The sequence below is a fragment of the Mesocricetus auratus genome, unplaced genomic scaffold, assembly GCF_017639785.1.
Source record: "Mesocricetus auratus isolate SY011 unplaced genomic scaffold, BCM_Maur_2.0 Super-Scaffold_100025, whole genome shotgun sequence".
NCBI classification, from domain to species: Eukaryota; Metazoa; Chordata; class Mammalia; order Rodentia; family Cricetidae; genus Mesocricetus; species Mesocricetus auratus.
This window is the reverse complement of record NW_024429206.1, coordinates 7,394,445-7,415,661: the sequence shown is the minus strand read 5'-3', so window position 1 is coordinate 7,415,661 and position 21,217 is coordinate 7,394,445. Positions and strand designations below refer to the sequence as shown.

The following is a 21,217-nucleotide window of genomic DNA, read 5'->3' as shown; positions in this document are numbered from 1 at the left end:
AAGAACACCTGACTCCTGCCGGGTAGTGGTGGCTCATGCCTTTAATCCCAGCACTAGGAAGGCTGGAGGATCTCTGTGAGTTTAAGGTCAAGCTGGGGCAACCCAGAGAAACCCTATCTCCAAAAAAAACAAAAAACAAAAGGATGACTGACTGACTAGAGAGGCCGTGCAGGGGTGAGACCATTCAAAGGAGAGCAAAACTAAGCAAGTGTGTACTTGCAGGGGAAGGCTGAGCTGAAGCGTGTTTGTGACTAAACCTGTGGCGGTTCCATCAGACAAAAGGACAGGCTTCCTGTGCCAGGAGTGGAGGCGAGTGCAGTAAACACGCTTACATGTTCCTCTGCGTGAAGAGGCTGCTGTTTGCCGCGAGCTTGTTGGCCTCAGACAGTTCTACAATCCTCTGCTCCAGGGATCTGATCTTGGAATCCATAGCATTGATCATCTGAAACACAGGAGACCTCTGGCACCTCCCATGTGGACAGTTGCATCTGAGAGGGGTGAAGGTGGGCCATGGGAGCCAAACTGAAAGTGTCCTTACAAATTTCCACAGGCTGATTGGCCAGAGGCAGTGACAGACTCCTCTAGGCTGTACCCTGAAGGTCACAGGTATCATTGCTCAATGGATGGTGTTCATCAGTGGATGAACTGATGACTGTGGATGGGACTCAGTTGTTTTTTTCCAGCTGAAACCGATGTCTCCACACTAAGTGGCATGTATCAAAACCGCACAACAGGGCCTAACTGGGAGGCTGCTGTCCTATATAGAGGCAGGCCTCTTTACACCCCAGCATCATCTGTATACAACCTGGGCCTTTAGGAGCTTCTAACTGGAACATATAACTACATAAACATTACAACATTTTTCTCCACATTAGCATTTTCTCAACTTAATTGTGGGTGGGGCTGGATTAAAAATATAACTTGGGCAGAACCCTCTTTTAGAGATTAGGGGAGGAGGGCAGACCCAGCATCCTTATGCATGCCAGGCCAGTGTGTGAGCTTGAGCTACGTCCACAGTCCTTCCCTTAGGGATCCTGGGATGGAAAGCCCCCATGAGCATCTGGGATGATTTGGATTCACATGCATCACAGGCCAGTCCTGGGCCCAGCAAGTTTGAAGGGAGAGAAATCAGCCAATTTAAGAGAGAGATACGGGAGGCTGGGCCAACTGATCCTTGGGGACAGGAAGCCAACTCTGACCAAGCTCCCTAACACCCATCAGCGCCATATGATGCCATAGAGAGGACAAATTACCAGATGAAATGGAGTGACTCTTGGCCTCACTCAAAGACCCTTCTTGGGAGGCTGGCTTGGAGTCTTGCTACCTACCGCCTTCTGCTCGCTGAGGATTTTGCCCTTCTCGTGGGCCTCCTCTTCGTGTCTCTGCATCATGTTCTCCAGGCTCTCCTTGTCCGCCAGGTCTTTCTTTATCTGATTGTCCAACACCTATGGAGACATATGATGTAAACATCCCAGGAAGCTAAACTGGGGGAGGAGGGGAAGAGAGGCAGCAGAGACCCCAGGCCTCCAGACCCTGGGGCAAAGAGAAGATGAAACCCGAACAGAGTCTTATTCACCAAGATGACATGAAGAACTGAACATTGCCACCAACTGCCCCAAACCAAGAATAAGGAAACCCGGCAGCTCCAGAGACCAGAGAGCCATGACCAAACGAAGCTGTCTGCAGGATAAGTGAGAAGAGAGACCGCTCAGCACCTAGACCTAGAGAGGGAAGCACCTAGCAGTCAAGAGCATTACCTGGGGGTGTTTTTCTTAGCCAGTATACCAGTGGTTTTCATGCCTCGCTCCTAATTTGAACAAAATGAATTCTGGGCACTCCCGAGCTGCACATCTCACAAGGACAGGAGCTGAAGGACTAGAAATTCTGGATGACTAGGGCTGACGCTCTGACACAGCCGGGGACAAGAGGATGTTGCCCACTGGAATGTGGGCAGGAAAAACAATATAAAAGACAGGGGGGGAAAGATGTCTTTTTTCCTCTGATGTAAGCGGGATTAAAAGTCCATGAGGGAAAAAAAAAAAGACACTGTTCTTAGGAAGAGAGAAATCCTATGTTCTCGGGGCTCTGGCTGCTACTTACTGAGAGCACCTATTCCCAAAGAGGAAAAAATAAAACAGTAACGGTGTCACCAACCCACCAGCTTGATCTAATGCTCTCTGCAAGGCACTCAGCTCTCCTAATCACCAAAACACTGAAGGTCAGGAAGGGAAGAAGATACTGAACTCGCTGAGCCTTTGACCAAGCGAGAGCCTATGCTCCTCACCACAAAGAGTTCACTTTGCTTTTGTGAACAACACCCACAGCCATCCAACATCCGACAGGAGGCTGGAAATAAAGCTGCCAGAATCGGGGTCACAGATGGGATTTGAAATATGCCTTCCCCATAATGCCTATTGTGAAAGGCCCTCTAACAGCTTCCAGGTCCATCGCCCCTAGAAGAGAGCCAGTCAGCAGGGAAGGGGCCCACGTGGCAAAGGAAAGAACAAATATCAAAGAGGACTTTAAACTAGAATTCACTGATGAGGGGAAAAAAAAAGAATGAAAGTTGGTGGAGAAGACCAGAGGGTGGCAAGCAGGGTCACCAGGGATGGGAACACTCAGCGGGACAATAAAGTGACCGTTCTGCTGGATGTCTGAGGGCTATTCTAAAATTATGAACAAGAGCGCAGTGGATCCAGGGTATGATCAGAGCTACGACCAAAATGGCCTTTCAGAAGCTGGAGCCAGCAACACAATGCAGAAGAGCTCACAAGCAACAGGGTGTCTGGTCTCAGAGAGAAGACAGAAGGGAACAGAGCTTTCCAAACACTCCCCGTGTTCTATAAAACAAGGTTGTCTATCTACAAGGGACCAGAGACTACCCCCCCCACAATGCCCAGGCTAAGGAAGCCCCTCCTCCAGGGTGCTAACTCAAGGGAAGATGCTAAGGGATGACTGTCCTAAGTCAGACCCCAACCTTGGCAGCCATGAGACAACCTGCATGTGAAGCACCCGGAAAGAAAGCATCTCAGCTTCGATGGGGTTTGACTGGCAGGAAGGCGATCACAATGATGGGGAGAGAGATGGAAGACAGACATGGCTTTTGGTGGGCACTTCAGTATCATCATTTAACCTGCACAGTGGATTCCACAAGGGGGTAACTGTCATCACTCAGGCCTGCTGGGAGACGACTGTATATAGTCTCATTCTCAACATTTAAGTCTAGAAACCACTACAAATTCTAAACTAAGCAGTTACCCTGCCTTTGAGGACACATCTGGACATTTTCCTATAGCCCTCTAATAAAAGTTATTGAAAACTGCCACAGGTGAGAGGGAATGATGGCAGCAGTGTAGCTGTTTGGGGACGCACATGTTGGACTGGCCATGCGAGGACATCTTAGTACTGAGGGTGCAAACAAGCCCAGGACAGGACCGTCACAGACACTGACAGCCTCTTGCAATCTCTGGGCAAAGAACAGGTCACACATGATATAAGTCATGTGACCTAGGCTCAATTCTCAGTGGGTAGGGGTGATAGCAAGAGAATTAAAACATTTTATACCAAAAGCTAAGGAAAAGCAGACTAAGAAAGAATGACTAAAACAAAGCTGTTTATAACTGAAGGCATTTGCCGAACCAAGTGAACTGAAGCTTCTGTCTCATAGCTTCAAGCGGGAAGGAAGATTGGCATTCAAATTTCCCCTTAGCAATTCACCAAAGAAAATGGGCAGCTGGACAGACAAAAGGGAGCAGACAGAGTAAGAGAGAGAAAGAGAGGGGGTGAAAAGCCAAGCTTCAATATACCAGTCATCAGATAGACATGCCTACTTTGGTTCAAGGAATGAAAGACAGACTGGAGAATAAATATACAGGATCAAAAATTATCTTCTGTAATCTAGTAAACCTGGGAATAAAGCAAATAAAATATCTGCCTAGAAATCAAGCATGATTTCATGAAGTTAAAACCTCAACAGCCTGGTTTGTCAGCAGTTTAGACACAGTTAAGAGAGGGTTAGCAAAATGGAGGGCAAGGCAGCAGAAGTTACCTACGATACAGCACAAGGAAAGGGAGAAACGGAAAACACCCAAGAGGGTGGAGTCCAGAAGATCTAGCCCATGTCTGCTTAAGTTCTTAAAATGGCAGCAAAGACACAAGATGGCAAAGAAATACTTGAAATATATTGAACTCTTGAAATATACTGAACCTGGTTTTTGAGTAAAAATGTGCCAATCCACTCAAAATTTCAAACAGGATAAATTAAGAGCGTTCGCTTTCCAAGCCGCCATCCGTGGTGGATCCGCCACCAACATGCAGATTTTCGTGAAGACCCTTACGGGGAAAACCATCACGCTCGAGGTTGAACCCTCGGACACTATAGAAAATGTAAAGGCCAAGATCCAGGATAAGGAAGGAATTCCTCCTGACCAGCAGAGGCTGATCTTTGCTGGTAAGAAGCTGGAAGATGGCCGCACGTTGTCTGACTACAACATCCAAAAGGAGTCCACCCTTCACCTTGTGTTGAGACTTCGTGGTGGTGTGAAGAAGAGGAAGAAGTCTTACACCACTCCCAAGAAGAATAAGCATAAGAGAAAGAAGGTTAAGTTGGCTGTGCTGAAGTACTAGAAGGTGGATGAAAATGGCAAAATCAGTCGCCTTCGTCCAGAGTGTCCATCTGGTGAATGTGGTGCTGGAGTTTTCATGGCTAGCCATTTTGACAGACATTACTGTGGCAAGTGTTGTCTGACTTACTGCTTCAACAAACCAGAGGACAAGTAGTTGTGTATGAATAAATAGAGACAGGAAAAAAAAAAAGAGCGTTCACCATCCCAGTGACTCACAGCAAGACCTCAGAAAAATTAAAGGCAGAGGGAAACACACACAAGCTTGGGTTCATTTTCAAGGAGGTAACAGTAAGACTGACAGATGACTTCAAAACAAAAACCTAAAAGTAGTGGGGTTGGGCAGCCACAGAGCATGGTAGCAGCCGGTGGAGAACACGGTATCCCTAAGGATGCGGCTGGCATGTGTACATAGGCGGCCCAAATTGAACTTGGGAAGGGGTTGGAGGTAGTACAAAGTAGTTGGGGGGGAGTATGGGTGAAAATGGTCAAAATGCATTGTATGATTATATGCAATTATCAAATTCCCAGATAATTAAAAAGTATTTTTCTTAAAAACAAAGAATGGGATGGACATTGTTACATACAACAAATACACTAATTTTAAATGCACATTCAAAAAATACGTAACACAAAAGTGGAAGGGGGCTGTTTGAGAGGTGGAAGAAAACCAACATGGGCGGGAAAGGCACAGGAGAGGGTAATGGAAGAGATGTGAAAAAAGTAAATGATAGACATATAAAATGTCTATTTTCTACCATAATATATGCCATTTCTAAAAAACGAAACTAAAGAGCTAGAGTGCTGGCTACTCTTTGTGGAGGACCTGAGTTCCATTCCCAACACCCACGTCAGGTGACTCACAACCACCTGTAACTCCAACTCCAGGAAAAAAAACCCGATGCCCTCTTCCGGCCTCTGGCCTCTTCAGATAGTCTACACACACACACACATACACATACACACACACACACACACACACACACACACACACACACACTTTAAATGACGAGAAAGCAAACACATTTTCAAAACAACACTAGATCTTCACAAAGTAAAGTCCTAGGAAAACCAAAGGAAAAGGTACTGAGTGAAGTCAGAGATGCAGAAAGAAAACTAAAAGCAAAAAATATGGATAAGTGACCAATCACACCCCGAATCACGGTGGGCTAAAAATGAATAAATGAAGATGGAACCACAATATGGAACGAAGGCTATTCTAAGCTCCAGACTTGAAAATCTCGCACAGGTGCAGAAAGGACAGTGTTTACACTAAACCACCCTTTACTCGAGCAAGCAGTGAGCCCAAGTGCCCCAGGATGCAAGGAAGCCGCACGCGTGCTGTGGAAGACTGCAGACAACAGTGACAGTGGCTTTACTTTAATCTTTTCCTCGTAGTGCTGCTCTTTCTGTTTCAAGTGTACTTCCAGGTGTTGCGCTGAGACCTGAGCCTCCCGGTGTTTCTCCTCCAGTTCCTGAACACAAAAGAACAGTCAGTCAGGCATGCTCGGGGAAGAGTGCCAGTGCGCGTGAGACACTCACAGGAAACACAACCGCCACAGGCACCACAGGTGACAGGCAGCCGCTGCTCCTCCAATTATAGACTAAGGCTCTTGGGAAGGAAACCGCCACCGTGTGGCCCTGGCTCTCCCAAGTCCAAGCAGACACACGCACACATGTACACACAGCTGGTGGGCTGTAAGACCGATCAGTTGCTGTGACAGGTCAGACAGGGGCAGCGGCTCCACTTTACACAAAGAAATAAAGGTAACAAGGCAACATTTGAGAGAGTTCAGCATGGCACAGAGACCCTGACCACTGTCTTGAGCCTCGGGCTGTTTTCAATTGTTAATGTTCATCAGCCTTAAATAAGAAAAGGGAGTTTAATTTATTATGAAGATAAACAATACTATGGGTCTTCTTCATTCACAAAGGCATTGCTCAAGAACCCTCGCTAAAAAGGAAAGCTAATGCTACAATTAGCGTGAGTATAAAAATAACCGTGGCATTTTGAGTGATTATTGTAAATGACTGGCATGTGGAGAGTGTGAACATTGGAGATGGACACGTGATCCAATGTTGCCGTGAATCAGCGCTAATGGGACTGAGATAAACATGAAGCACGGGCAGTGATGATGAAAATGCATGCTACAGGAGTGAGAAGAGAAGCTGGAATCACGCAACAGCTCAAGTTGAAGGTTCTCTTGCTTCTCTTTTGCCTTTTAAGCAAAACTGTGATCCATTTGAAAATTACACTGACTCATTTGCCTGTGTATTTCTTCTGTGGAATGGAAACAATGATAGAGAACTTTGAAGAATGAGGAATTCATATGGGATATGTCCACAAGACAGAAGGTGGGGGACTACTTTTGACAGTCACATATAGACAACCCACAAGTCTGCTGATGCAGGCTTTGCCTTGAGAGCTGTTGAAATGTTTGGTCTCAAGACCAGGTGCACAAAAACCGCTGCAGTCTACCAGATGTGCTCATGGGAAGCTGAATGTAAACAGGAATCTAATTAATAAAAACATTTTATGGGTTTTGTTCACTAAAGGACTGCAGGTCTTTGACTAAAACAGAGGCGGGCCTGTAATGAGGCCCCAAGATTACCCTTTCTAAAACTTCTCTTGGCATGGCAAGCATTTTAAATCAAGGACATTTTGGAACCTGCTTGCCAGCATCATCACTATATGACGGCTTAAGGGACCGTTCTTGGCCCATGTCCCATATACTCTGCAGCCTGAGCACAGGGTTCTTGAGCAAGAGGCACGTTCTATGGAAGCAAAGGCACAGACAGCCACACACAAAGGCACTTGGGAAGGTGACGAGATACATTCGGGATAAAGAGATTTGACTGTTTGGTTACAAGTCACTTGGTGATCATCTTTTCCTCAAAGGATGGCACAGAAGTGGGGATGGGAATCTAAAGATAGGTTAAAATAAAAACCCACCGCTCAGACAGCTGAGACTGATGATACATTTACAATCCAGAATCCGACTAATACCTCGCTACTTGATGGTTTTGTTTTTATTTTTTGTTGTTGTTGTCATTTTTAAAAACATATCTTTTACTATACGCATTAGAGTAACTCTTCCTTATGGCACAGTTACTGGTGTTCACTGCTATGTTTCCAGCTCCTGGAACAGTGCCCAGCACATAGTAGAAGCTCATTAAATATTTGTTGAATGAATGAATGAACACATCACCTTTAAATAGAGAAACACTCTGGAACCACAAGAGTTAAGCCCTTCATTGATTGCTCATTAGTCGGGTAAGGGGTAACAGTGGCAGGATCTACCCTTATTCACAGTAAAATTCACATGCTTGACAAGAGCCCAGAGAGATTCTGATGACAGAACAAGAGATCAGAAGAGTGGACAACCACATTTGTCTTGTGTGCAGACACACACACATACACACATAAAGATAAAGACCGCGAGGCAAACAAAACACTTTAACCCAATTCCTCTTCTATCTATTTGCTAAGAACACCCTTACATTGTGGGTATACCCGGAGAAATCGATTGGTTGTTGCTGGAGTTTGGTATTAAATGCTATGCAAACCTGTAAGTCAGCCATTCTTGAGTTCATACAGCTGCAGGCACCCATTCCCCAGAAGTGACAAAAGGAGAGATGAGGTGGCCTATTCCTCCCCCAGACCCACCTCCTTCTAGGGGACAAAAGGGGAATTGGGCATGAATCCCAAGCCATCCCTGAGCCTCTTAAATATGACATCAAACTTCTGGCTTTGTGAGTGAGACTCGAGGGTGCTGCTTCCCGGCCCACGAGGGGCATCATCACATCTACGGTCTCAGTCACCTGAGCACACATTCCCTGATTAGGTTAATTTGGTCATCAATGACGAAGACAGAATCCCAATGATGACAAGCCTAAAAAAAGATGCTCAGCGGAGGGAGGCAATGGGGTAAAGTACTAATAAGAGCCAACCCAGCAGAGACAGTGAGTGGGTGAACAGCGATCTGTGGCAGATACTACTCTGAGGAAAACAACTCATGTGACTCACTTCTTTCGTTTCTCAAAGCAAGAATCTTTGGCCTTACAAGTCTAAAACCCAACACATTTTTGCACTGGTTTTGTCACATTAATGGCCAAACAAAACTCTGTTAAGAGGACATCAGATAAAAAAAAAAAAGATAAATGCACAATTTCATTCTTTCAAATGCCAGGCGAGAGCAAACACTGGAATGTCCAGAATCGGCTCATCCGGGCTACTCTCCGCGTGGTCTCTCCATTCGCCTACTCGATGACGCCTCCCATGGGATGGCCTGTGAGCCTTCTTGCCCCCTTCCCTTTGAGACCTCTGACCTCTGTCTTTGAACTTTGCAGCTTTCGTTCCTGCTCACCAGAATTTTATCAGCCATCTGTTGGATCTGTTGGGACTTTGTCTGGATGTCATCCTTCAGTCTGTTTTCTCTACGCTCCATGGTCTCTAGTCTCTTTACCTTGTTCTCCAGAGAATGGCGGCGTTCCTGTAGGTCGTGAATCAATCAGAGAGTTTTAATGGGGCAACTGCTGTGGGCTTACCACCTGCACCAGTGGAAAGAGCCCGAGAGAGGCAGACACTCTCAGGTCAGGAAGAAGAAAGACTCTCAGGCACCTGAAGCAACAGCAAAGACGACAACTCTAGAATTCAGGTGCTCCGCTGTGTGGATTACAAGAGTGCATTCATTCATTCAAATATTTACCAAGCACCTACTATCTGCGAAGTACCACACTAGGCATCATGGGAAATGGAGATGATGTCACTCTGCCCTCAGAAAAGTTAAGACAAACAACAAACAAACACAACAAGTTGAGGTGTGAGGTGAAGAGGCATGAGCTCTGGGGAGAGGGAGAGAGGGAGAGGGGGGGGAGAGGGGGAGAGAGAGAGAGAGAGAGAGAGAGAGAGAGAGAGAGAGAGAGAGAGAGAGAGAGAGAGAGAGAGAGAGAGAGAGAGAGAGGGCAGCAGAGGATGGGAACGGGGGAGTGGGCCACTGACACACACAACCGTCTTATACACAAGAGAAAGTTCAGGTAAACACAGAGGTGGTCAAAAGGCAATGGGCGCTCCAAGGCAAGCCCAGCTGACCGCCGTGTGCGCATGAGCAAGTCAGAGCAGGAGCAAGTGAAAAGGAGCCAGCATGTGTGGTCATATGGCTGTTCCATAGGGCTCAGGTGCACCCAGCCCCAAGGGTGCACCTCAAAGACTGGGAACGGGGAAAAGTACTTGGGGGTCCATAAATATTATCCTATGTGAGTTAGGTAGGGAGAAGGAAAGATTGGAAGCTGGAGATCAGAAAACCACTTCATCTGCTTAACTAACGGGAAAGGGGGCTGACCTTGAGGAAGGCTACAGAGAGGGCAAAGCGGAGAGTAAGCTTTGCTTGTACTTATAGGACTCGGTAATGCAGTAAACAGCAATGGTCACGGACCAGCAGATGATGCCCAGGTTTCAGGGCTGGGGCAACCAGAAGAATGCTAGTAGCCCCAACTGGCATGAAGAAACTAAAAATGGAAAGCCAGTTTCTGGAGACAGTATTGGGGTCACTGTTCACATACACACACTTGGGATTTCAGGACAACAGTGGGAAATAGCCAGGAATGCAGGCAAGGACAGACCCCAGATAGCCATGTACAGGCAGAGTCACATGCAGGCTGTGGTGGAGAAGTGGAAAGACCCAGGGACAGACAGGACAGTGGAATCGATTATGTTACAATCAACTCTGTGAGACAAACACTGGGGGAGGGCGGTGGAGAGGCAGAGACAGGCCAAGGAGTCCCACTGTGTACTCTGTGTGTCTGCATTGTTTAAGTTTTGACAGTGAAAAGCCACTCGTGTTTTCAGTATAATTAGTTAAATGATTTCAACAACAACAACAACAACAAAGAACCTGACAGGGAAAGGGCCCAAATCACAGGCCCGGAGTCACCGACAAGGGTAGCCGGCAAAGCAGTGGAGAACAACCTGTTGGATCCGCATTGTGTTAGAAACAGCAAACCATGGGAAGAAAAAGAAAGCCTCAGAGCTGCAGCCAGTGAGCCTAAAGAAAACAGAACCCAGATCAGTTCAGAGGCCAGAGGGGAAGCAGGTGGGACAACCCGGCCAGGCGTTGCTCGCCTCAGAGCTGCTGGGACACACAAGAAAGGAATCTTCAGAGGGGAAGAAGTTTGGTCAAACATGAGTAGGTGATTTTTACAGTTTCTTTGCCTCAGCCGGGGTCAGACCACCTCTGACTGCAGACAGGGCCCGCTCACCTCGGCTTCTACCAGCTTCTTTTTGATGCCTTCGGAAGAATCTTCTCGATTGTGCAGCTTCTCCAGCTCCCTCTCGGCACGCTCCTTTGCCTGGCGGATGTTCTGCAGGAGCTCGGTGGCTTCTGTGCTGGCTTTTACAGCCTGGCGAGAGAAGAGGGGACAGCACATAGATGTCTACATGTATTCGTGTTGGGGGGGGGACAAAAACAGAAAAAGTCAATGACGCTGAGCACATCAGATCCACTCTTCAAAACACAAGCATTCATTTGTTGCATATGCCTTAGGTACACTGTTTTATAATGTCACTGAATTTGGGGCACGTCCCACAGTTACAATTGATGCACTTCTCTTTCTTGGGGTGACTGGCAATCTTTTGTGTTTCCAATTCAATGAAACACACAGAACCAAACCAAAAGGTGCCCAGAATTAATCTAGTTCCTTCTGGCTGATCTGCCTGTGGGAAATGTATAAACAATTACAACAGGAAAAATAACACTAGCTGAGTTATGACCTTTCAAAGACTGTAATAGCCTCAGGTCTGCGATAATCGACAAGGTAAAACAGAGAAGGCTAAGCTTCTTACTTTTGTCATTTATTAACTTTTATTTTGGTCTAACCTGAACTACAGCTTTTACAGCACTATGGATGACATCTGAATTAGGGAGAAAAACAAAAATGTATAGGATATATACGCTTACATTTTATTTACATGCATATAGGATGCATATATTTATATATGTGTATCTGTATATATACATATGTATATAGATACATATATATGAAGTATCCTCATGTGTATCACTTGAACTGAAGTTTTAACGAGTGCAGACAGTTGGTTGATAAAGGCCTATGATCCCAGCATCTAAAGGAGAATAATGTGAAAGTTCAGTGCCAGCCTGGGCTACATAAGACTCTGATAAAATAAAAAAATAAAAAGTGGAAACTACAAGAAAACACTGATTCTAAGACTTGTGATATGCCAAACAGGCAGAAAATCCTTTTTATTTTTTTAAGCTAATTTTGTCAGTCAGATAGAAGGAGACTCATTGAGCAATACAGACTTTCAAGGATAAATGGTGAAAATTTCAGAGATGCGTCACCCAACCCATGGATGTGCTTAGTGGCTTGGAAAGGATTGAGATGGAAATGCAGCACCACAGACGTGGCTACCACAGCACGTTTTTAAAGAAGTAAAAACTGTCCTTATTAAACCAACCAACAAGCACGTGAAAAGACTTTTGCGGAAACTGTGTCCCAAACCGCGGTCCCTCTGCCCTTCCACTGGGCATTTCTGGTGTTCAGCTAGAGAAGCCTTGGAATTGTGGAGAGTGAGCCTGAACCATCCCCATCACAGAAAAGGGAGAGCTATGAAGGAGATGCTGATTGGCCTGATCCCACAACTGAATACATATACTAGAATACCATTTTGTACACTACAAATGTTTTTTATTTGTCTGTTACTCCTTAATAAGCTAAAGCAGACTCTGTCAACAAAACTTTTTTAAAGTACAACTGAAGCAGGGCCATTAGCACAAACTTTGTCAACACCCCCACACACACACACACATACACAATTACAACATGACACCAGTCCCCAAGAGAAGGGATCTGTTACAGTCCTGGTAGACAGAGCCAAGCTTCCCCTACAAATATGCAAAATGGGAGCCTGGTCTCCCCTCCAGAGGCACTAGAAGCTGCCTTCAGGTTTCCATCCCAGAGTCTCACATGAGTTTGGTTTTTAAAAACAAACACTACCAGCATATTCCAAAAGGAAAACTCAGATTCAGAACCCTGACATCTGAGGAGCAGCGTGCACACCCTTTGCTGTCTTTGCTGCCACTGACTGACAGCTTCTCTATCTTTACTGCCCGGGGCGGGGCAGATAGCGATTTGGGAACGGGGTGCCCCCTCAGAGTCCCCTCAGCCAAACCTACCTTTTCCAGCTTCTCCTGGAGCTCTTGGATCTTGAGCTGCTGCTCGGCATTTATCTACAATTAAAGCAGGGGGAGAAAACAGACGGCGATCAGAGCCTGCATCTTACTACCTGCAGCATGGTCCTATTTCCTCCAAGGTTCTGTAGAGCTTCTGGGATTTGCTTTCTAGAACTTGCCAGCATAGAACATTGGCCTGTTGGAGAAGCGTGGGTGTGTCCCTACATGAAAAAGTAGCAACATATATGAAGAGAAAGTTGCTCAATGCCTTAACACAATGAAAAAGTTACCAAGTGCCTGGGTTTATGTGTTATGGTGGTGAAGTATGATCCTCCCCCTCCAAAAGAAGAGACAAGAAGGAGGAGGTATTCTAGGTAGGCATGGTTCCACATGCCTGAAATCCAAGCACGTGTGAGATGGAGTCAGTAGGATCAGGAGTATACGTCATCCTCAACTATACAGTGAGCCTGGACTGCAAGAAACTCTCTTTTTAAAAAAGTGTTTTATCTCCTTAGAGCCACAGCTAAATCTTGACATGGACATCCAGAAACCATTAAAATGTAGGGGCATAAAACATAGTGTAGCAATAACAGTACATGCTTGCATTTAATCCCCCACCACCAAAAATAAGTAAGTAAGTAAATAAATAATGATAGATGTGCCAAGTCTCTACGAAAGTACTCTTATGTGGTAAGCAATCACTGATAATATTCCAAAACCATCTGTTCCAAACAGTAAACCCAATCACAGAAGACACACCTTCTCAAGTTTGGAATATTCTCCCACTTCAGGCTTCCCTTGGTCCTTAGCCTGTGGGTTAGAAGACACAGCATTAGGGATTCAACAGCCCACATGCATCACTTGCTGTACTTCCTTGGCCTCTGTGACCAACATTACAACAAACAATAATAACGTTATCTACAAATGAAGATGGGGGTTTTCTAAAGAATCTCATTGCGTCTCCAACCTACACTCATTGAGCCAGCGTGGCCTTGCATCTTGTGAAGGTCATCCAGGTCCGTGCCCCCAAAGTCCCCTCTTGGAGGGTGGCTGACTACCTTCATCAGTTTGTGCTGACATTCGGTTGCCTTCCGCTTGAATTCCTCAGCGGCAAGCCGAGACTCTCTCAGCTCAGATTCGTAGAGATCGCTGCGTCTCCGGGCAGACACAAGGTCCTCTTCCAACTGACTCATCATCAGCCTCATTTCTTCCACCTGAGCCTGGTACTCCTGAAGAGTGGGCAGAGGACAGAAGATGAACCCGCAGCAAAGGGTGGGCAGCGAAGACGGATGTACATCGGAAGAAACGTATCACAGGAAAGATGAGCAGTCAGAGAAAGACGTGAGCGGGGATGTGAGGGGAGTGATCTGGACACAGAGGTGGGGGGGGGACTTGGAAGACAGGGAAAAGGGAAAGGATATTAAATTGCTTCAATGCAGAACACGTGTGTCGAGTAACCCCACCAGGAACACATGTGCTGCTGAATCAGACTCTGAGCAAAGGACCACACAGATTCAGAAAACCCCCATGGATGAGCACACACGAGGAGAGCTGTTCTCTGAACGAAGATGAACTTTGTGTGTGGTTCTCTTCCAAGGGTGCTCGTTTCTATGGATTTGTCCTTCGGACGCCACGTGATCCTAACACAATTAGATATGGTACTAGCTTTGAAATTAACCTTTCAGACAGCACCAGAGGGTAATTGGAAACCTCGGAGGAAATCATCTGGGAAGGTGAAACTCATCATTGCCAGTTTCTCACCATTAATTTTTCTGGGCTCAAAACGGAAGGTTGAGCTTAGCGTTGCCCCTGCAATGCAAGTCACCCTGAAATCTGGAAGAGTCGCAAAACGCCGGACCGAGACAAAATAACTTGCAGAGAAGGAAAAAAAATCTTTCCCCAAGAAAAATTATCTTGTTCCCTAAGGCAAAAAGCCTTAAAATGATCCAAACAGTCCGATGTTTTCCAAAATGAATCTTAAAACCAAACCAGAACATTTGAATCAAGGTTTCCCACCCCCTACCCACCCACATACAAAGAGATTTACCAAAAGAAACAGGCAACAGCCTTGAAAATTAAGAGCCAAGTATAGAAAGAGTCTTCAGTAGCAAAATCAAGGCTAAAGTATGGTGCCCTGGCTAACATGAGCAGGAGGAGGAGGCAGGTGAAATAGGAGGACAAGAAAAAAAGCCAGCACTGTCTTTGGCATTCATAAACTCCGGTGACATCTGCAAGGGTGAGGCATCGGCTGAGACAGGATGTTGGCTGCTGCATTCCAGGTCAGCACATTGCAACTCACACTTTGGTTATTTTGTTTTGTTGCTGGAGATGGGGCCCTACCTCTGCATGTGCTGGGTAAGTGCTTGGCCACAGACCTACAATTCCAGCCACTTGTGATAGCTCTCCCCCCCAATCTCCCTCTCACCCCCGTGTGTGTGTGTGTGTGTGTGTGTGTGTGTGTGTGTGTGTGTGTGTGTGTGTGTGTGTGTGTACACTGTGCATGATTCTGGATGTGCATGTGCCACAGCATGCATGAGGAAGTCAGAAAACAATTTTCAATTCATCAGTTCTCTCTCTCATCACACGGGTGCTGGATTCAAACTACAGCCATCATACTTGAGTGGCAAGCGTGTTTTAACGACTGAGACATCAGGCCCGACCCAGTTTACCCTTCTGTACTAGCAGGGTGTTAGGTACCTGTTTGAGCTCACCATAGCAGATCCTCACCCAGCAGACCCTGGGGAGGTGGTATTACAAAATCTTCACAGAGTTTGGATAGCAATGCTCACCCTACAGGGAGGAGCATGGACATCACAACACTGCCTCCTACCTAGCACTGTTACTGAAAGCCAACTTTGGGACCATGGGCACATGGGTGTCCCGTGTGGGATACACAAAGCACACGATGACAGGTGACAGAACTTCAGACATTTGGCCCAGGACACAGGCCATAGGTAAAATGATACAGCCTTTACTTGGGTTTTGGTATGTCTTTCATAACTCTTGACCCTTCTATCCACCAGGGGAAAAAAAGGGGGGTGGGGGAGCCTAGTGGAGTGACATGTGTCTGTAATGTCAGTACTTAGGAGCTAGAAGCAGGAGGATCAGGAACATAGGTCATCCTCAGAAACATAGCAAGTTAGAGGTCAGCCTGGCTATATGGGGCCCTGTCTCAGAAACACCCCCCCCCTCAAAAAACATATATTTACATATGTGTAAATATACAGACACACATACACAGACATCACATAGTCATATTTTATATTACTATACGTCAAGACTACATTCATAAGTATTTAAACATTAATATGATCTATAAAAGCAATACTTGTGACCTAACAGCTCAATTTTTAAAATTTAAAGGGAAAAATTGAGCTGGGTGTGATGGCACATGGCTGTAATCTGAGACAGAGGAGGCTGGAGGATCCCAAGTTGAAGGCCATTATGTGATTATTACTCCAAATGACTTTCCCATGTCTAATATGTCATTGTGCCACCTTAAAAGCACAGTGGTCCCCTGACCCAAGCCCATTGTGCTGAATGTTAAAAAGGACAAAGGTCAGCAGACAAGACCCTTCATGGTGAGGACAGCAAAAATCTAGGTCTCTGGCATATTTTGTCCTCAAACTCATCTTTTAAAAAAAAAGTATTACATTTGTGTGTGTGTGTGTCTGTCTGTCTGTCTGTATGCCATGGTGTGGCCTGTGGAGGAGTGGGGTCTCTCCTTCTATTGTGTGGGACCCAGGGATCAAACCCAAGTCTTCAAGGTTACAGACAAGCACCCTTCCCCACAGGGCCATCTCACCAGCCCTCAAGCTCCTTTTCCTTCTCAAACTTGTGAAGAAAATGTAACTTTTATGTTTTTTCCAGAGCAAGGACAAAGGCATCCACCCCCTGTCCCCTACCCTGACGCCTCCATTTCCTGACTGTCTTCAGTGGGAATGAAGATAAGCACCGGCAGCTGCCCTTTCCGCGCCTAGAGTCCTGGCGGCTCTTCTGTTATGATGGAGACTCCAGGGAAATCCTTTAAGGCCAACAGCTCAGCAAATCTCTGGTCGGCAGGGAGCTGAGCGAAAACCAGTGGGTCTGACTGCAGGGACAACTTTAACTAAGAAAGCTGCTGTGGCTCAGCATGGAATGACTCACGGGCACTGAGCTGAATGGGTCAGAACAGAGAAACAGAGACAACTAACTGTCCATCTACAGTAAGTCTTCCAGGCAGAGCCTCGGGCCCAAGTGGTCCTATTTCCCAGAAGTCCTGGGGGCACAAATGACTTCCCAGAACTGTCACTGTTTTGTGGTGTTGGAGTCAAACTAAGAGAAGGGTCTGTTAGGCATGCTCTGGAAGAAATAACTGGATAAAACCATGATTAAGAACAAAAATGAACAGGTATACCACAAAAAAAAAGTGCTGACTTCCAAAAGGAAAATCTGGGGACTCATCCTTAATCCATGAGAAGCCGGTGTGCCAAAAGCTAAGTACTACATGTCTGCCGTAAGCCTTAAAAGCATTCTTTGTCTACAAACACCCCTCACCTACAAAAAGCATGCCTTTTTAAACATATGCTTCTTTAACGAGAAGTAAAATCCAGAACCCAAAAGTTTTCTCTGGCCCCACTGGAACTTTTTCCAGTCATTAAATCTGAAACTCCGCATGCATGCCAGCTGTAATGTGAATCACAAAAGACACCGCTTTGAACTCAACCACCAGGCACAGAGCTTTTCAAAATGTCCTGATGGACTGATTCTCTTCCTATGGAACGAATGGACACCAGCTGCTCCCTCTGCTGGCCAAAGGTAGCTTTCATTTCCCCAGGATGTCCCCAAAATTAATTCCCAAACACAATGAACTGATGGGAGATAAAGAGTCCTACCTCCAGAAGCCTTCAAGATTAAAAAGAAAAAAAAAAAAAAAAAAGAAAGAAAAGCTAAAGGGGTGTGAGTCACCTGTCAAAACACAAGTCTCAGCATGCCTGTGCCCTTCAGAGCATCTCAGGGGATACTGTGCAGAGATGTGATGACCCATTTGCAAAGTCCCTTGTGCATAATTATTTATAATGTTCTTACACAGCAGGAGGGTGCCAGTGCACCATTTAAAAAATATCAAAGCCAGGTGGTGGTGACTCACACCTTTAATCCAGCACTTGGGAGGCAGAGGCAGGTGCATCTCTGTGAGTTCCAGGCCAGCCTGGTCCACAGGGTAAGTCAAGACGGCCAGGGCTATAGAGAGAAACACTGTCTCAAAAAAAAAAAAAAATAGATGACAAGAAAAGTATGCCAAGACCCTCCCGAGATGATCCATTTATTTAAAGAATAGCTAGTGCCTTGAGCTATCTGCAGGAGTTTCTTTCACTTGAGCACCCAGATGGCCAAGTCTGCACTACCCCGGGAGGGGAACGCTCACTCCCATCAGTGGTCCCGTTAGGTTTGCCTGAAGTGAATGAGAGTTGCCTGGCAGCTGATAATTCAGCTCTTCAATTACTCATTTCCATCTCTTCATTAAAGTTTCTATTTACAGTGTCTTCAAAAGACAGAAAAAAAAATCCAAGCTAAAAAGAAAACAATGAGATGATGTAAAAATGAGCCTCCAGAGAGAAACCCTTTTAGGAAGGAGGAGGGTGGGAGAGGGGTGACTGTTTAAAGGTCTCTGTTTGTTCTCTTTTGGAAACTCGGGGGACAGGGTTTGTGTACTCAGATTTGCTGTGTTAATTCTGACTGCTCTTCATGACTCAAACTTTTCTTCTAGGGCGTGTGTGTGTGTTACTATGTGCTATGTGTAAAACTGCATGATCTTGGTCTCTCAACAACAGCAAGTGTATCTGAAAAGCTATAAAAATACTGAATTCTTTTAGGACCATCCAAAGAAGTGGTTTGGTAAAAAGGCAGAGTAAGCAGTTTTAGCTTTTATAGACACACACTCTGAAAACCGCTCACTTTTGCCTCTGTAGCATAAAAGCCACCATAAATGAAATGAGCATGGTTGTGTTCCAATAAATCTTTATGCAAACTGAAATTTGAATTTTAGAAAATTACATACCACAAAATATTTCTTTCTTTTTTTTTTTTCTTTTTTGTCTGATCATTTAAAAACATAAAAAAAAAAATCACTCTCGGTCTGAGTGCAACAGAAAATAGGTAGGAAGCCAGATCTGTCCCCTAGGCTGGTTTGTTCACTTGTATTCTTTATTAAAAGCAGTAGATATTATGAGTTGGGGTCTTCAAAAGGAGTGGAACAAGCAAGCTGGTGTGATCTAGATAACCATGGAGAAGCTAAAGACTCCGTACGACCTTGCCTGCCTGTCTCATGCCCTCTATGTCCGCACCCTTTACTCTGGCAACCTCTGCCTCTCAAAACATGCTTGAAGTCTGTGGTTTGCAGCGACTGCAGGGCCACTGGGCTCTCAGTGAGTGGTCATACCTGCTCCTTGATCTCTTGGAGCTTCCGGCTCTGCTCTCTGATGTCGTGGAGAAGCTGCAGAGCTTTGTCATCCTCCTGGGACACCTCCATCCGTGCTTGTTCCAGACTTCGCTTTAAACTCTGCGGAGAGCAAAAATTTTAATAGGGATGCCCCATGAACCCTGTTCTGGTTGAAACGGTTCATTAGGACGGCTGCAAGCTGCTTCCAAGACACCAGGATGGTTTCAGGTAACAGACCAGAGTTGACAACTCAAAGCGGTTGGTGAGTCCATTTTTCACCCTGTAAAAGCCACTTGGTGGAAGAAATGTCATCACGAGCTCACAACCTTACGGGAAGAACCCGAAACTCTACCAGCTAATCGCCTGGCATCATCTACTTATCCTGGAAGGTACTTACTTGTATGTTCAGGACTGGAAACCAGTAAGATCCTGTATCTGTTACAACCACCACATCCATGGCTATCTACTATATACTAGACTATGAAGAGCTCTTCCGGACTCTGAAGTGCATATGTCTGTCTCAGAGAAGCAACAGCTTCACCGTCTAGCCAGCTGTCATTTCAGAGTCCGGGTGACTATCTGACTTCCGGCTAGCCTAGCCTCCTGGGTGCCTGTCATCCATCAGTTTCCCTCCATGCTTCAATGGCACTGATAGATCAAGACATCTGAAAGACACAGCTGAATAATGTCACCCACCACTGAAAGGCGGCCAAGTCTGGAACACAAACATAGCAGTTATTCTTAATCAGCCACATTCTATAGATTTCCTCTCCCTTGTGAAAAAAAAAAGAAAAAATAAAAAGAAACCTTCGTAAATGTGTGATATAACCTCTTAAGATTGTTTAATTGGGCACATTAGAAAAACACCTGAATGAAAAATTCCACAAGACAATGGAGAAGACAGTCTACTCTTGTGAAGGAAAGGAAAAAAAAATGAAGTCGTATGAGAAATAATGACAGAGGGTCTGGAACGCAAAGGCTCAATTTCCTTGGCGCTACAATGCTTCTAAGGGAATAAAAAATTGATTTCCAACAGATTCAAATTGTGTTTTCTGGTAGAGATTTGAGTTTAGTCCTCAAGGCTGATCATGCTGACACAGCGTAGACCAGAGAGGATGGGACAGGAGATGTCGGGACCCTCTGAGAAGGCTTCGGTGACAGGGTCTGTGATGCCCAGGAGCCCGCGTGGGCTTTCTGCTGAAAACCAGTTCCTTCCTAGGGGACCTCATACCTGGCTCGTGCTACTCTGCCAGTCACGGATCTTGCGCTTTCTTTTTCTACTCTGTCTGTCTCTACTCTACTCTCTGCCATTGGCTGTGATGTGCCTCATGGAGCTGTCATGAAACAGGATGAGACACACACAACAGGAAGTGCCACCTCCGAGGGAAGGGGACTTTGGGGAAGGCTCACACTGCATTCTGTGATGTAGGTGGCAAGGTCCTGCTCCAGGAGGGATCTCTGAGTCTCAGAGGCCTTCAGCTCCACCTCCTTCTGACTAAGCACAGCCTCCACCTCTGATACTCTCCGATGTAACCGGGTCATTTCCTGCTCCATCTGAAACAGACACACGGACTGGTTAGGAGGGCCCAGGGAGGTTCCGTGGGAGCAAGCACATCTCAAGCAGGTCCCTAGGCCACCTGGTGGCCTGAGGTGGGGGGAAGGGGTTACCGCTAATTCGCCAAGAGCTGGGATGGAAATACCATTGCTTCTTCGCCCAGGAGCATACAGTTCTTCAAAAAGACAGTCACCAAACGCTAGGTCACTCCTGTCATCCAAGTCCCGCTTCGCACGATCACTTCTCTAACCCACTTAGCAAAGAAGCCACCATCATCACTTTTCACCTGTTTGCTTTTTGTTTGTTTGTTTGTTTGTTTTGGTATTGGTTTGGCTTACACAGATGTCACTTTAATTTTATCCTAAATCCATCTTGATCCCCCCCATCTCCTTGCAAAGATCTAGAGGACAGATCCAGGACAAGGCCGAGAGAT

At 45.9% G+C, this 21,217-nt stretch overlaps 1 protein-coding gene and 1 pseudogene across 1 annotated transcript in view; one reads left to right on the top strand and one right to left on the bottom strand.

Annotated features, from left to right (window-relative positions):
* The window catches only part of Cit (citron rho-interacting serine/threonine kinase), a 171,778-nt gene that overhangs the window by 66,079 nt on the left and 84,482 nt on the right, over positions 1 to 21,217 (bottom strand). Inside the window, exons 13-22 of the mRNA XM_040731524.1 lie at positions 20,640 to 20,783; positions 19,230 to 19,349; positions 13,870 to 14,040; positions 13,571 to 13,621; positions 12,815 to 12,868; positions 10,881 to 11,021; positions 8,990 to 9,115; positions 6,002 to 6,097; positions 1,329 to 1,445; positions 333 to 442 (exon numbers count right to left, since the gene is read on the bottom strand). Coding sequence (XP_040587458.1) covers positions 333 to 442; positions 1,329 to 1,445; positions 6,002 to 6,097; positions 8,990 to 9,115; positions 10,881 to 11,021; positions 12,815 to 12,868; positions 13,571 to 13,621; positions 13,870 to 14,040; positions 19,230 to 19,349; positions 20,640 to 20,783 — 1,130 coding nt within the window. The remainder of the gene's footprint in view (positions 1 to 332; positions 443 to 1,328; positions 1,446 to 6,001; positions 6,098 to 8,989; positions 9,116 to 10,880; positions 11,022 to 12,814; positions 12,869 to 13,570; positions 13,622 to 13,869; positions 14,041 to 19,229; positions 19,350 to 20,639; positions 20,784 to 21,217) is intronic.
* LOC101835180 lies at positions 4,254 to 4,802 on the top strand (annotated as a pseudogene).